Here is a 14,428-nt window from a genome sequence, read left to right as displayed (position 1 = left end):
AACACCAGCCCTGTAGAGCCCCTGTACCATCCCACAGGATACCAAGAACAATCACAGCTCCTCTCTTCAAAACTTCACTGTCTAGTTATGGGTGAGGATGAGACAGGTTGTAACCCTCTCCCACCCCCACTAACTTCACACTTGAAGAAGCCTTCCAGTGGAGCAAACATTACAGTGCTCGTCATTGCCTTCTTGAAACCTTCCTTGGCTTCTTTACAAGTTTTCACTCAGCCCTTTAAATATTTCTTCCATTATAATTCCAATCTTGGATGACTTCTTACCCTTCATACTTTCCTTGAGATAACTCACACCCATGATTTAAACTATTACCTATGAACTAATGATTCAAAATAACTCACTAACCTAGACCTCTTTCCTTACTCTTATTTTCAATTCTGGGTATTCCCAATTAAATGCCCCACCACTACATAAAATCTAACATCCAAATTAAGCTCATTACCCTGAGCTTCACACTCAGCCAACATTCCTGCTTTCTTTCTTATCTTGCCAGTGTTGAATCAGTGACTCATATTGCCAGTTTTAATGGGTAATATTTAGCCCTCCAGCCGGACCTCTTTAGTATATTGGATACCAGTGAACAATCATTCTACCAAGATCTCTCTTCCCTTGGTTTGTGTTTAATATATAAATTTATTTATTTATTTATTGGCTGCATTGGGTCTTTGTTGCTGCATGTGGGTTTTCTCTAGTTGTGGGGAGCGGGAGCTAGTCTTCATTGCGGAGCGAGGGCTTCTCATTGCAGTGGCTTCTCTTGTTGCAGAGCTCAGTCTCTAGGGGTGTGGGCTTCAACAGTTGTGGCATGTGGCCTCAATAGTTGTGGCTCTCTCAGGCTTGAACCCATGTCCCCTGCATTGGCAGGGGATTCTTAGCCACTGTGTCACCAGGGAAGCCATTCCCTTGGCTTTTGTGATGGCACTCTCTGCTTCTCCTACTCTTCTGACTATCCCCTCCAAGTCTTCTTTCTCAGATCCTCATCTCTCCAACCCTATAATGTTGGTGTTCCTCGGGAGTCTAGCCTTTGTCCACCATACTTCTTTCTCTGCTCACTTATATTTCATAATCTCAGCTATGCTTATGGCTTCAACCGCTGACTTCTAAATCCATACTTGTACTCCTGGTCTTGCTCCTGAGTTTCAGAATCCTGTTTATATTCACTTGTTGCCTAACAGTTATTTCACATTCAAATGACCAAGATAACCATTATCTCTCCCCCAGACATGAATCTCCTGTTTTCCCCTCCTCAGCTAATGGAACCATTATCCTCCATCATTCAAAACAGAAAGTTCTTGCATTGTCCTTGATGCCTACATTTTGCTTCATCCTACACATTCAGTTAATCATTAAACCCTGTTTTTAACCCCTGTGTGTTTCTCAGATCGAACCCCTCCTTTTCTCTTTCCACTCTCTTTGGCTTGGACATCCCTTACAGAGTCTTTCTGAATAAATGACCTTTCTTTTCTTGCATAATTTCACTTCCTTAAGTCCATTCATCACACAGAGCTATAGTGATCTTTCTAGAATAAAGATCTAAATAATAAATAGATAATAGATATAGATAATAAAATCTGACCATATCATTCTCTTACTTAAAGTTGTGGTTCCCTGACACCTCCAGCAGCGCTTAAAAAGCTGCTTGTGAGTTGGCCCCTGCTTCTCTGTAATGGTTTATTGCTTAGTCTTTTCAGAACAGCATTCTCTTTCATTTAGAGAACTGCCTTCCTGATTCTAAACCTATGATTATTGGAAAAATCCCAATTAGAGTAGCCCTACCTTTACTTTTCCACTATGGGAGTGGGCTTTTAACCAGGCTGTGCCTATTGAAGTTCATCCCTCAGATTTTCTAAGGGGAAATGCTTTCCTTCTTTTCTTTCCCCCACTCTTTATCAGTCTAAGTTTGAGATGTTGAGTCAAGAGAGCAGCCAAGAGGCAGAATGAAAGAGCAACCTGAGTCTGTATGTTAACAATGTTATTGACAATGGCAATTTTAGTCATTTGACTCTGGTTGATTAGTATTCACTTAGCACAGGATTGAGGTCAGAGGCGACAAGAAAGGGAATAAAGTTTTGGGTAGAGAGGTTAATCATAAACTCAGTAAGGGAACTCAGTTTTAGGGAGACTCAGCTTCAGAGCTTCCTTAAGACCGTTGCCATTTTGCTAATTCTTGCTGCACTGGGAAAAGACCAAACGCCAGGCCCTGTTCTTTGTCAATCCCAGTGAATTTAAGGAAAGTGGAGAGGATAAATCCTGTGGTAGAGGGCCCTCTAGTGATCACTGCTGTTGCTACCACCAGTTAGCACCACTGGTCAGTTAACCATTAGAAGCTGAGTTGAGTGCAGGTGGCCTCCTTAGGTTGTAATCTAGCAGCCCCAGGAGATTAACAAGGGTGGAGGAGATTGGAAAGATCCAACAGAAGAAGTTTGGCACTTCTACCTCTATTATCCATATCCCTTAGCTTTCCTTTTATACATTCTTATATCACCTAGGGAGTTTGTTTGTTTGTTTGCTACCTGAGTCCTACCCCCATAGATTCTTACGTAATATACCTAGAAACAGTGTGGGCACTTGAATCTTTTAAAAGCTCCCCAGGTAGTTCTTATGAGTAGCCAAAGTTAAGAACCACTGCCTGAGGGTGCCTGATCAGGCCAAACCTGTTTTCATGGACAAGCAGTCTGACTGTTGCTGTAAATTTCTGCAGCGAGAGATAGGCAATGATTGCCCTAAGGCAGAGTTGTCATCCAGAGAATGAGTTGGAAAGTATTACTTTCTCCTCTGTTTTTTGGAAGGGTTTTTGAAGGATTGGTGTCAATTTTTTGAACATTTGGTAGAATTCACCAGTGAAGCCACCTGGGCCTGGCTTTGTGGGAAGCTTTTTTTTGTTACCAATTCAATCTCTACTTGTTATAGGTCTATTCAGATTTTCTGTTTATTCTTAAGCCCGTTTTAATTTTTTTTTTTCCCCGAGCCACATGGCTTATGGGATCTTAGTTCCCCAACCAGGGATTGAACCCAGCCAGGCCCCCTGCAGTGGAAGTGCAGAGTCCTAACCACTGGACCACCAGGGAATTCCGAGTCCCTTTTGATAGTTTGTGTATTTCTAGGAATTTTTCCATTTCATCTAGGTGATCTGATTTGCTAGCATACATTTGTTCATAGTATTACCTATGATCCTTTTTATTTTTATAAGGTTGGGAGTAATGTCCCCTCTTTCATTCCTAATTTTAGTAATTTGAATTTTTCTCTTGTTTTTCTTGGTCACTAGCTAAAAGCTGATCAGTTTTGATGTTTTTGGTTAATGAGTCAACTTTGTTCTGTTAATTTTTTTCTATTTTTCTGTTTTTTATTTCATAAATTCCTGCTCTAACTTTTATTATTTCTTTCCTTCTACTTGTTTTGGTTGAGTTTCCTGTTCTTTTTCTAGTTCCTTAAGGTAGAAAGTTAGGCTGCTGATTTGAGATCTATCTTCTTTATTAATAAATCTTTTTAAGGAGACTTCCCAGGCCATCTAGTGGTTAAGACTCCATACTTCCACTGCAGGGGGTACGGGTTTGATCCCTGGTAAGGGAACTAAGATCCCACATGCCGAGTAGTACAGCCAAAAAATTAAAAACAAAACAAATAGATCTTTTTAGAGCAGTTTGGTTCACAGCAGAACTGAGCAGGAAGTACAGAGAATTCCCATATATGCCGTGTCCCCACACATGTACAACCTTCCCCACTACAGATATCCTGCACCAGAGTGCTGTACTTGTTGCCATCCATGAACCCACACTGACTCAGCATCACCCCAAATCCATGGTTTACATTAGAGTTTACTTTTGGTGTTGTACATTCTATTGGTTTTGACAATGAACCCACTATTACAGTATTGTATCATACAGAATTGTTTCACTTCCCTAGACATCCTCTGTGCTCTGCCTATTCATCCCTTGTGCTCTGCCTATTCATCCCTTCCTTCTCTCTAATCCCTGGAAACCACTGATTTTTTTTTTACTGTCTCTACAGTTTTGCCTTTTCCAGAATGTCATATACTATAGTTGGAAACATACAGTGTGTAGCTTTTTCACATTGGCTTCTTTCACTTAGTATTTGCATTTAAGTTTCCTCCACGTGTTTTTCATGGCTTGATAGCTCATTTCTATTTAGTGCTGAATAATATCCCATTGTTTGATTTCTTTTTTAACGTAAAGATTTATAGCTATAAATTCCCATTTCAGCACTGTTTTTGTTGCTTGTCATAACTTTTGGTGTGTCGTGTGAAGCACTGTTTGTATAGGAAAGGCAGGATAAATGCTTGTTCACTTCCATTTATTTACAAGTTTTGGAAATAATGAGTGGGTTCCCTAGTATACCAGTTATGAATTACAGACTTTCAGTTCCAAATTTATCCTTTTTGCCTGTTCTGTGAAATAGATTTGGGCCCTTTAAATACTTATCCTTTACCAGGTGGCAGGTATTTAGCTTTGTCAGTAGAGGGCAACAGAGAGAGAGTGCAGGAAGAAAGGGTTTTGTTTCCTGTTTCTAGTGTTTGGGTTGGGCAGGTTTTTGTGCTGTGGGCGTCTGGTTCCTGTGCTTCAGCACTTGGTTACTTTAGTGTAGGGTGGCCAGCAGCCAGAAAATTCTCCTGGCACCGCCCCCCTCAAGTGGTTTGTAGTAGGGGGCCTCTTGTGAGACACCTCCCCGTGAATGGCTTTCCCCAGCATTATATAAGGTAGATTTCTGGCAACTTCCACCAGTGCAGCACCACAGCAGCTCCCCTATCTAGTGAGCCACAGGCATATCCCCTCAAACAAAGTCTGCATCTCAGCTCTGGCGTGATCTTCACTGGACACTTTATCTCAGCCCTAGAGGAAGTGGCTGTTCCTTATATTGCTATATTCTTTTAGAGTTCCCTTTTACTTCTTTACTAGCCAATCCCTTATTACTCTAATCCCTTGTTGTAGTTAATAAGTCTTTATAATAAATAAAACCTTCCCCGTTCAAATTAATGTGTGCTTCCTCTCTCCTGACTGGACTCAGACTGATACAACTGGTAATTTCTAAAGGGGACGATAAAGTTTTTTGTTTAATGAACTCATAAAATTAATGGACATAACAGAAGACAATTGAAATGTCTAAAACTGACAAGATATACAAGGCTTGTATATCTACAATATACAAGAAACCATCAGCAAGAAAAACTGAGCAACCCCAACAGAAAAATGGGCAAAGAATATGAATAAGCAATCTAAAAAGAGAAACTCAAAAGGTCACTAAGAAATGTTCAGACTCAGTAATCAGAGAAATTCAAATTAACATAACAATGAGATATCACATCACACCTTTTGGTTTAGAAAACATTTGGAAGCTGGATAATGGTTATATCTCAAATATACCTTAGGTCTGCCCTCTTCTCTCCATCACATTTGCTGTCTCTCTAAGTCCAAGTCCACCATCATCTTCTGTATTAACATGTTACAAAAATGTAACTTTTTTGCCCACTTACATGGTTGCTTCCCCACAATTCACTCTTTCCCTGGGAGCATGAGAAATCTTTAAGGGTAATTAAGATACTGAAACTGAGTGCCCCTAAAACCAAGTTCCCTTGCTGAGTTTATGATTAATCTATCCAAAATTTTATTCCCTTTCTTGTTTTCCCTCTGACCTCAACCCTGTGCTAACTGAACATTAATCAGCCAGAATCAGATGATGAAAATTGCTCTTATCAGTAACATTGTTAATGTACTGAAATTGCTATTATAGAGCTTATTAACATACCAACAAACTCAGGACAAGATGAGCTCCCAAACCAGGCCAGAGACTTGCAAACCAGAGACATTCTGACTCCTGAAACTATGATTAAGAAATGTCATGGGCTTCCTAGGTGGCACAGTGGTTAAGAATCTGCCTGCCAATGCAGGGGACACGGGTTCGAGCCCTGCTCCAGGAAGATCCCACATGCCGCAGAGCAACTAAGCCCGTGCGCCACAACTATTGAGCCTGCGCTTTAGAGCCCATGAGCCACAACTATTGAGCCCATGTGCTGCAACTACTGAAGCCCACTTGCCTAGAGCCCATGCTCCACAAGAGAAGCCACAGCAATGAGGATCCCGTGCACCACAACGAAGAGTAGCCCCCACTCATCGCAGCTAAAAGAAAGCCTGCTCACAGCAAAAAAGACCCAACACAGCTAATAAAATAATAACTAAATTTATTTTTTTAAAAAAGTGTCACAAGATGATTAATCCCAGCTTCTTTTATCTTCCCTTTTAAAAAACAAAAAACAAAACAAAAACTCTAACTCAAAAACCAAGTTGGAGTGGATCTAAGGCTTGTCTCTCACCCTTTTGCTTGGCACCCTGCAATAAGCACTGTATTTTTCTTCACCAAAACCTGGTGTCAGTAGATTGGCTTTGCTTCGCGTTGGGTGAGCAGATTCATGTTCGGTTAGGTAACAATACCACTTTGCTTAGAACCTTTCAACTTCCTGTTGCTCTTAATAAAATCCATTATCATGGCCTGCAGGTGAGTCACGTGATTTCCTTACCTACCTCTCCAATTTCATACTGTGCACTCTCCTTGCTCACTGCTCTCCAGCAAATATTTCAAATAACTTGAACACTTCAAGCTTTCCTTCCTCCATAGCTTTTGCACATGCTATTCCCTCTGAATCTTCACAGTTTACCCTTCTCACCGGTCCTACTCAAAAAAGGCTGGCCACTTTTTCTGGAGCAGATCCTAGTCAGTCTCTATCACTGCTACCCTGCTTATTTCTTTCATAATGCAAATTATTAGTCTGTAAATATAAATTACTTAGTTTTAACTTCCCCTACTAGACAATGCACTTCACTGAGGGCAGGGACCATGTTTGTCTCTTTCACCATTACCCTCCAGCACTTAAAGCAATGCCTAAGACAAAATACACATTAGAATGTGTATGAATGAATGACTCTATTTTGTGTTCTTGGGGAAGCCTGGACCGGTGAATTACTTTACAAATGCAGATGCTTCACACGTAAATGTTGTGTCCTAGTTAGTAACGCAACAACAAAACACACAAACAAAAGAACGCCACACAGTAACTCAAAACATTTAAAAATTATCAGTGCCTCCAAACTTTCCCCCCTCACGTTGTCTCCATCTGTATCTGTTTCATTATTGTCTGCCTGTTCAAGTCCTTTATCACTTCTAGTAAATGATTTTTCGTTTTCTAAACTGATGTATAAGGGCTCTTTGTATATTAGCCTTTGATCGTTTGTTTTGCAGATATTTTTTCCCAGACCGCCTTTTGACTACTTAGTTTTTGTTTTAATCCTAAACCTGAACAACTCTAGTAAGGAGGTGCTGTCTGAGCTGACTCCAGAAAACCAGGTGAAGCTAGTTGGGTGGAAGGGCGAATGGCATGGTAGCAGGAGAGCACAGTGACTCACAAGAGGAAAACAACGGTTGATTACGCAACTGGGCCAGCCTACCCTCCCGGGATCCTAGCCACCTACAGCCACCACCACCCTCCTTCAGCCCGGCGCCTGGCGCGTCTGTCTGACGTCATGGACGCACCGCACTGTTGACGCAGGCCGCGCAAACTCAGTGGCCGTCTACCCGGCACGCAGAAGCGAATATTCTTGCGGCGCCGGAAGTCCAAGGCACGTGACCGGGTGACAGCGCTCGCTAGGCTGCAGGGCTCGCTTTAGCTGTTGCGGCACGGGATGGCGGAGGCGCCTCCTGTCTCAGGTACTGTCCTGGCCCGCGCGGGACCGGGCCCCTCTCGGGGAGCGGAAATTGAGTCAGCGACGAGTCCTAGGGCACCGGCCATTGGTATCGCGAGAGTGGCGCGTGCTAGAGTTGGGGATAGTGGCTCGGAAGGGCCAAGCCACGCGCGTCGTGCCAACCGAGATGTTAACCATCCTTGACTGGGTGATGAAGCCCGGCAGCTGGGTCTCCAAGGAGAGTGGGCCTGTCCCGCTGAGTCGATGTGCGTGTCCCGCCGTCTCCAGGGCTCATCCCGGCCTTCCCAGGGCAGTGATCGCCGACAGGCGGGCGTCGGCCGGGTCACCGCCCGTGACGGTGGCGGGCTCTCGACGCGCGGCGGGTTTGCTTGCCGCGCCTAAGGGGTATTTGTGCGTCCTGGGGCAGCGGCGCGGGCGCGAGCCGAACACCAGTGGTTTCCAGTGTTAGCCTGCCACCAGCTCGCAGTGGGAAGTCTCATTTTCCTCATCTGTGAATTGGGAGTAAATAAGTCAGTTATTGTGAGGGTTCCCGCCGCTGCTGTACCTGTTACACAAATGTTAGCTTGCTTCCCCTCCCGGAGTTGCCTGTGTGTGTAGAGACAGCCTCATTTGGCTGTTAAGGTAACATAATGTAACTTCCATTTCCACTTCCTTCAGGATACCTTAGATCTTTGTTTTCCCAACTCTTTAGACAGTGACCGAAAAGGAACATTTTACATGATGACCTCAGTGCACAGACATAAATATAGAAGCGAACCAGAAATTTGAGGAAGCATTGGTTTTCCTTCCTATCTGCAGTACACTCTACTACATATTTCACTTGAAAAAATACTTGTCACAACTCACTACATGATTTGATTTCATGACTCACTTTTCCTGAAAAACAGGTCAGCAATTTGCAGCATGAGGTTTGTGAATAGTCATTAGAGTCTTCTGTTATCTACCAGCTGTTAGAGCACCAAGAGTATATATGTATTTGTGTACTTGGTGACAAGTAAAATGTATTTATTACTTTGGGTCTTGGTCAAAAAAGTTGGATAACACACTGCATTGGTGTACCTTAGTCTTGATTTAGGTATTGATTCATCTTGGAGAGTAAGGACCTTGTTAGGTTCGTGTTTTGTTCTTCTCCCACCCATTCTTTTCCCAGATCCTCTAAATTGGATCCATTGGTCTTCCTATGCTTAGGGTCACTTCTGGCCCATTTCTATGCCGTTCAGTGTTTGAAGCAGAATTGAGTAGGGCTAGTTGTGAGTCGTAGTTGTGGGCCATGATGTTGTGCCCCAGGTTACAACCTCTGCCCCGCCTACTGAGGCAAGGTCCGCTAATCCAAAGACCTTCCTGCTCCGTCTCCCATGCCTTTGTTTTTGTCTTAGTTCCTATTCCATGTTCTTATTTCAGCATCATCTCTAGTCCACACCTCCATCCCCTCTTAAGGTTTAATTCTGTTACCTGCTGTTGTCTTGGAACACCAGCTCAGTCCAAGGGGTATCTTTGGGCAGACTCTCCAGTGCCAGCTTTGTCTCTGGACTCTGTATTCTACAGTTGAATTTTCCCTTACTCTGCTTCACCCACCTACAGTGGTATTTTCACCTACAGTGGTATTCTCTTGAATCTAGGGTACCACTCGCACTATAGCCAAGCCTTGGGGATGAGATATCCTATTTATTGAGTAACTTCCAGCTGCTCAAAATAGTGAAAAAATAAAGATGTCTCACAGCTTTGTGTCCAGTTTCCTATGCCCTTTTCCCCTTTCTCATGTCTCTTAAGCATCTTTCTGAGAGCTTTGCCCCCTACCTCAAGTCTGGTGGTCTCACGTAATTTATATGAATAACTGCTGCCCTGTCTAGATTCTCAAGGTGCATCAACCCTTTGCTGCTTAACATGGAAACACCCTCTTCCCATCCTTTACCATGCTATTCTGGACAACATTACTGATCTTTTTTCTGCCCCTCTTACAACCTTGCTTCTTCAAGCAGGAGAAAACTACACAATACCCCCTTGGTCTAATCTACCCATTCCCCCCTCTAAGTTCTCTCTTATGTTTCTGGAACACTTTCTCTGCCAATTTCAGAATTTGTCTAATCCTCTTGTCATTTTGTAAGGCCCTCCACCCCATCCCCAGAATTCTGCCTGTGTGAAAGCTTTCAGGACAAATCCTGGATTGAGCGAGAGGTTACCCTATGACCTTTATGATCTTGCTCAGTTCTTAAGTGTATGTTTCTATGGTACCTGCTACCCAGCCTCTGACAGTAGAGCGTAAAGTAAGCGTGGTCTCTAGGGTCGCATAGCCTGAGGTGTAATCCTGAATCTGCTTTGGAATACTCCTGTGGCCTTTGGCAAGTTACTCTCTAGTGTCTCAGTTTTCTCATCAAGAATGTAAGGATTGAATGAGTTAACATATGCAAAGTGCTTAGAATAGTGCTTGGGACTTGTTAAGTACCTAATAAATGTTAGGGCTTATTATTAAACCTGAAACCCCCGCAGCCCGTGTGCCGCACCCATTTGTGGTCAGGTCTGTGTTTCAGATAGTCTGTAGTCCTAACAGCAATAACAAAGCACTGTTTTAACCACTTTATACATGTTACTAACCTTGGTTTAATCTTCATAGCAACTCTTTGATGTAGGAATTCTTACTATTCCATTACTGAGATTAAGTAACTTGCATAAAGACACAAGTGATGGTCAGGGATTTAAATGTATCTTCCAGGCCCTATTGATTCATAGAATATTCTGTATGCTACATATAGTTCTGACTTTGCTACTAACTGGTTTTGTATCTGTAGGCAAATCATTTCATCTTTGGAATTCAGGGATTGAGTTGACTACAAAGAAGCATGTTAGGGGGAAAAATGAGTAGATTGAAGGGGCATATGCTTAATTTTTGAGACTCTGGAATTCTGGATCATATTATAGAGGTTATGTATGGAAAACCTAAAATATATTCCTGGGGGGGAAGAGATGGGATGTAGTCATCCTACTAAGTTCTATTTGTGTGAAGTCTTACTGAAATTTCACAATGGCCCTTTGAAATACTATTATCAACTTTTTTTATGTATGAGGAAAGTAAGGCTAAAAGCAATCCAGTGATACCCCTCAGCTCATACTGTAAGTTGGAGGGCCAGACTTTAAACTGATTTTGGCTGACTCCGAAGCCTGTTTACTTAATGCTACCTTAGAGTTTTGAAAGACCACATTAACCTGCTGATGTCTCACCCTTGAACTGTTTGCTGACCTTACATTTGTCGATAGAATAAACACATTTATAAATAATAACTGATAGCCCAGATGAGCAGTTTTACTTAGCAGTTCAGCAGTGGCTAGTGGTGAGGCTGCTGGACATGGGATGATCAGTCTTCCACAAGCACGCTGAGCCCACCACCTTCACAGGAAACATAGGCCTTGTGTAGAGACTGTATACTACAAAGTCCTTAGGAAAATAACCTTTAGGTATGGCTTACAGTCTTTGGGCTTCATGAATGACCAATTAATTTCTTTACTTGCATGTCTGTTTCTTATGTCCTAGGTACTTTTAAATTCAATACGGACGCTGCTGAGTTCGTTCCGCAGGAGAGAAAAAATTCTGGTCTAAACTCTGGAAGTCAAAGGAGACTAGATTCTAATAGAATTGGTAGAGGAAATTATAGTTCGCCACCTCCCTGTCACCTTTCCAGGCAAGTCCCTTATGATGACATCTCTGCTGTTCATCAGCACAGTTATCATCCTTCAGGAAGCAAACCTAAGAGTCAACCGACTTCTTTCCAACCCTCTGCTACTAATAAATCACTCAAGAGCCATAGCCTTCAGAATCAACCTTGGCAGAAATTGAGGAGTGAAAAACAGCTTATCAGAGTCAAGAGAGCACAGGGTCTCACTGACCAGACCTCATATGTAGCTGGCTTAGAAAGTGTGGCCAAGTCGGAGAGTGGGACAAACCTCAGAGAGCACAGCCCTTCTGAGAGTGAAAAGGAAATTGTCGGTGCAGATCCCAGGGGAGCAAAACCCAAAAAAGCAAGCCAGTTTGTATACAGCTATGGCAGAGGACCAAAAGTCAAGGGGAGACTCAAAAGTGAGTGGGGTCACAGAATGACTCCCAAACCTGAGGAGGCGGGACCTGAAAACACCAAACCCATGGGGGTCATCCACCCTGATTCTTCGGATGCATCCTCTAGAAAAGGAGTAGCGGATGGGTATGGGGCCAGACGCAGCGAGCAAAGAAGATACCCACAGAAGAGGCCTCCCTGGGAAGTAGAGGGGGCCAGGCCACGACCAGGCAGAAATCCACCAAAACAGGAGGGTCAACGACATACAAACGCAGGATCCAGAAACAACATGGCCTCCGTTCCAAAGGAAAATCTTAATGAAAGACCAGCAAAATCTTCCTGTAACAGTGGGAACTTGGCAGTCATCAGCAAGTCTTCCAGAAGGGTTGACCCAGAGAAATGTGCTGTAAGGAGGCAGGATCCTCAGGTGGCCTCTTTCCCCCGAGGCAAACAGGACCACATGCTAAAGAATGTGGAAACACACACAGGTAAATCTACCTAAATGGGTGGAAATGTTTTCTTTTTGTTTTTTAATTTTAATTTCTGAATAGGTAGTATATTCATACAATTCAGAAACCAGAAAATATAAAAGAGTACACAGTAAAAAGCCTCCTTCTATCCTTGTTCGTCATCTGCTTGGGTCCTGCCACCACCTGCTCCCCTCCCCAATAGATAACCACTTACTTAGTTTTTATATAGCATAAGCAAATACAAATAAGGAATTTAAAAAGTGCAGGTATAGGTGGTATAGATTTTGGTTACAAGATTTTTTTTGAATTCTGAAAGCACAGGTAAGGCGTGGTAACATCTCCACTGCCTTGCCTGGTTCCAGCCTGCGTCATCCCTTGTCGACTCATCTGCAAGTGTTCCTAACTAATCTTGTCATCTCCAGTTTCTCTCTTTCAGTTCACTCTTACATCAGCATCGAAAAGTGATCTTTCTAAAACACCTACTGACCCTGGTCACTCCCCTGCTTAATTCTGTTCACTTTTTCTCGTTACCTAGAGATTCTGGCTTCTGCCTTCTGCCTTACGCAACAGCCTCATCTTCTACTGCCTCAGTCCCCACCACATTTTACTCCCTGGACTCTGTACTGTCATCTTTCTGTGCTGTTGCATATGTGACTCCTTCTGTCTACACTGTCTACTACTCAGCTCACTGGTGAATTCTTACTCATTTTTCAAAAGCTATAGTTTAGTCCAGAAAACCTTTTTTCATCTCCACAGATAGCATTAATCTTTTTCAGCCCTGTGATATACATATACATGCTTCTTTATAGCACTTACCACTGGAAACTATCATTTGTTTGTGTGTCAGTGCGCTCCACTAGTTTATATGCCCCTTAAAAGCAGAAACTATGTTTTTCCTTTCATTTTTATATCTCCGTTGCCTAACACAGCCCTTAGAACACAGTTGATACTCAGCTCTGACTGTTAGAAAGTTTTTTCTTACATTAAACTGAAAACTTCTTTCTTGTAAATACTTCCAATCCCCTGGTTCAAATTCTGTCTTCTGGAGCTACGCAGCAACTAGTCTCTCTCCTCACAGCTTCCCTCCCACTCATTGCACATCAGTTCTTTGCAGTACTTGAAGACACTTATTTTGCCCTGAGTATATATTTTATCCAGGCTAAATAGCTTTTAGCTATTCCGCCAGCTTTTCCTCATGGACTTTCACTCTTCTGGTCTCCCTCCAGTTTAATGTGATATACAGCCTAACACATGGAGCCGCCACCTGCCCAGGCCTGTTTTTACACAGGCCTGTGGTTCTAGTTCTCAATAGCTTCACCAGGCAGTCCTTCTTGGGACTCGTGTGTAAACAAAGGCAATGTTATACCAGAGTTGTCCTTGAATTCTCAAGGCTGATTAATAGTTTCCTATTGCTTCATAATAAAATACCACAAATGTAGTGACTTAAGATAACACAGCTTTACTATGTCACAGTTTTTGTGGATGAGGAGTCTGGGTACAGGTTAGCTGAGCTTTCTACTCAGGGTCTCACAGGACTGAAATTTAGCAAGGGATGCAATCTCATCTGAGGTGTGGGGTCCCCTTTGATGCTCACAGGTTGTTGATAGAATTTAGTTCCTTACGGGTATAGGATTGAGGTCCCCATTTTCTTATTGGTTGGGGGTCACTCTCAGCTCCAAGGGGCCACCTGCAATTCCTTACCATGTGGCGCTCTTCACAGCATGGTAGTTAGCTTCTTCAAAGCCTACGGGAAAGAATATGCTGCAGATTCTTTACATCTCTCTGACTTCTGTCTCTTATCACTAGGCTCTTTTAAAAGGGATCAAGTCCGTGCATACTCTAGGGGAGATTATTCAGGGCATGCGTACCAGGAGCTGGGAATCTTGGAGGCAATCTTAGAGTTCTGCCTAGCAAATCTCTCTTGGGCCTCATATCCCAGAGTTTTCTTGAGATTTCTTTATTCATATATATTGTGTAAATGCTATGTGCCAAGCACTGTTTTAGGTACTGGGAATACAGCACTAATGGGATTTACATTCTGGTAGTGAAGACAGGCAGAAAGCACTTAAATATTTAATATGTCAGGTGATGATAAGAGCTAAAATATAAAGCAGGTTAAGAGGACTAAGCAACAGGGGCGCCAGTTTACATAGGTTGGTCTCTGATGAGACATTTGAACAGAAACCAGAAG

General features: G+C 42.8%; 1 protein-coding gene across 3 annotated transcripts in view; it reads left to right on the top strand.

Moving 5' to 3' along the window:
• Positions 1–7,603: 7,603 nt before the first annotated feature.
• NFX1 (nuclear transcription factor, X-box binding 1) overlaps positions 7,604–14,428 on the top strand; it is a 67,069-nt gene continuing 60,244 nt past the window's right edge. For all 3 annotated transcript variants that reach the window (XR_009051125.1, XM_057719971.1, XM_057719970.1), the window contains exons 1-2: positions 7,604–7,728; positions 11,251–12,255. Coding sequence is in view for 2 of the 3 variants with exons in the window: in XM_057719971.1 (XP_057575954.1) it covers positions 7,704–7,728; positions 11,251–12,255 (1,030 nt within the window). In the remaining variant the exon portion in view is untranslated. The remainder of the gene's footprint in view (positions 7,729–11,250; positions 12,256–14,428) is intronic.

This window comes from Hippopotamus amphibius, chromosome 2, assembly GCF_030028045.1.
Source record: "Hippopotamus amphibius kiboko isolate mHipAmp2 chromosome 2, mHipAmp2.hap2, whole genome shotgun sequence".
Lineage (NCBI taxonomy): Eukaryota > Metazoa > Chordata > Mammalia > Artiodactyla > Hippopotamidae > Hippopotamus > Hippopotamus amphibius.
The sequence above is the reverse complement of the archived record's forward strand: the minus strand, read 5'-3'. Positions and strand labels throughout refer to the sequence as shown.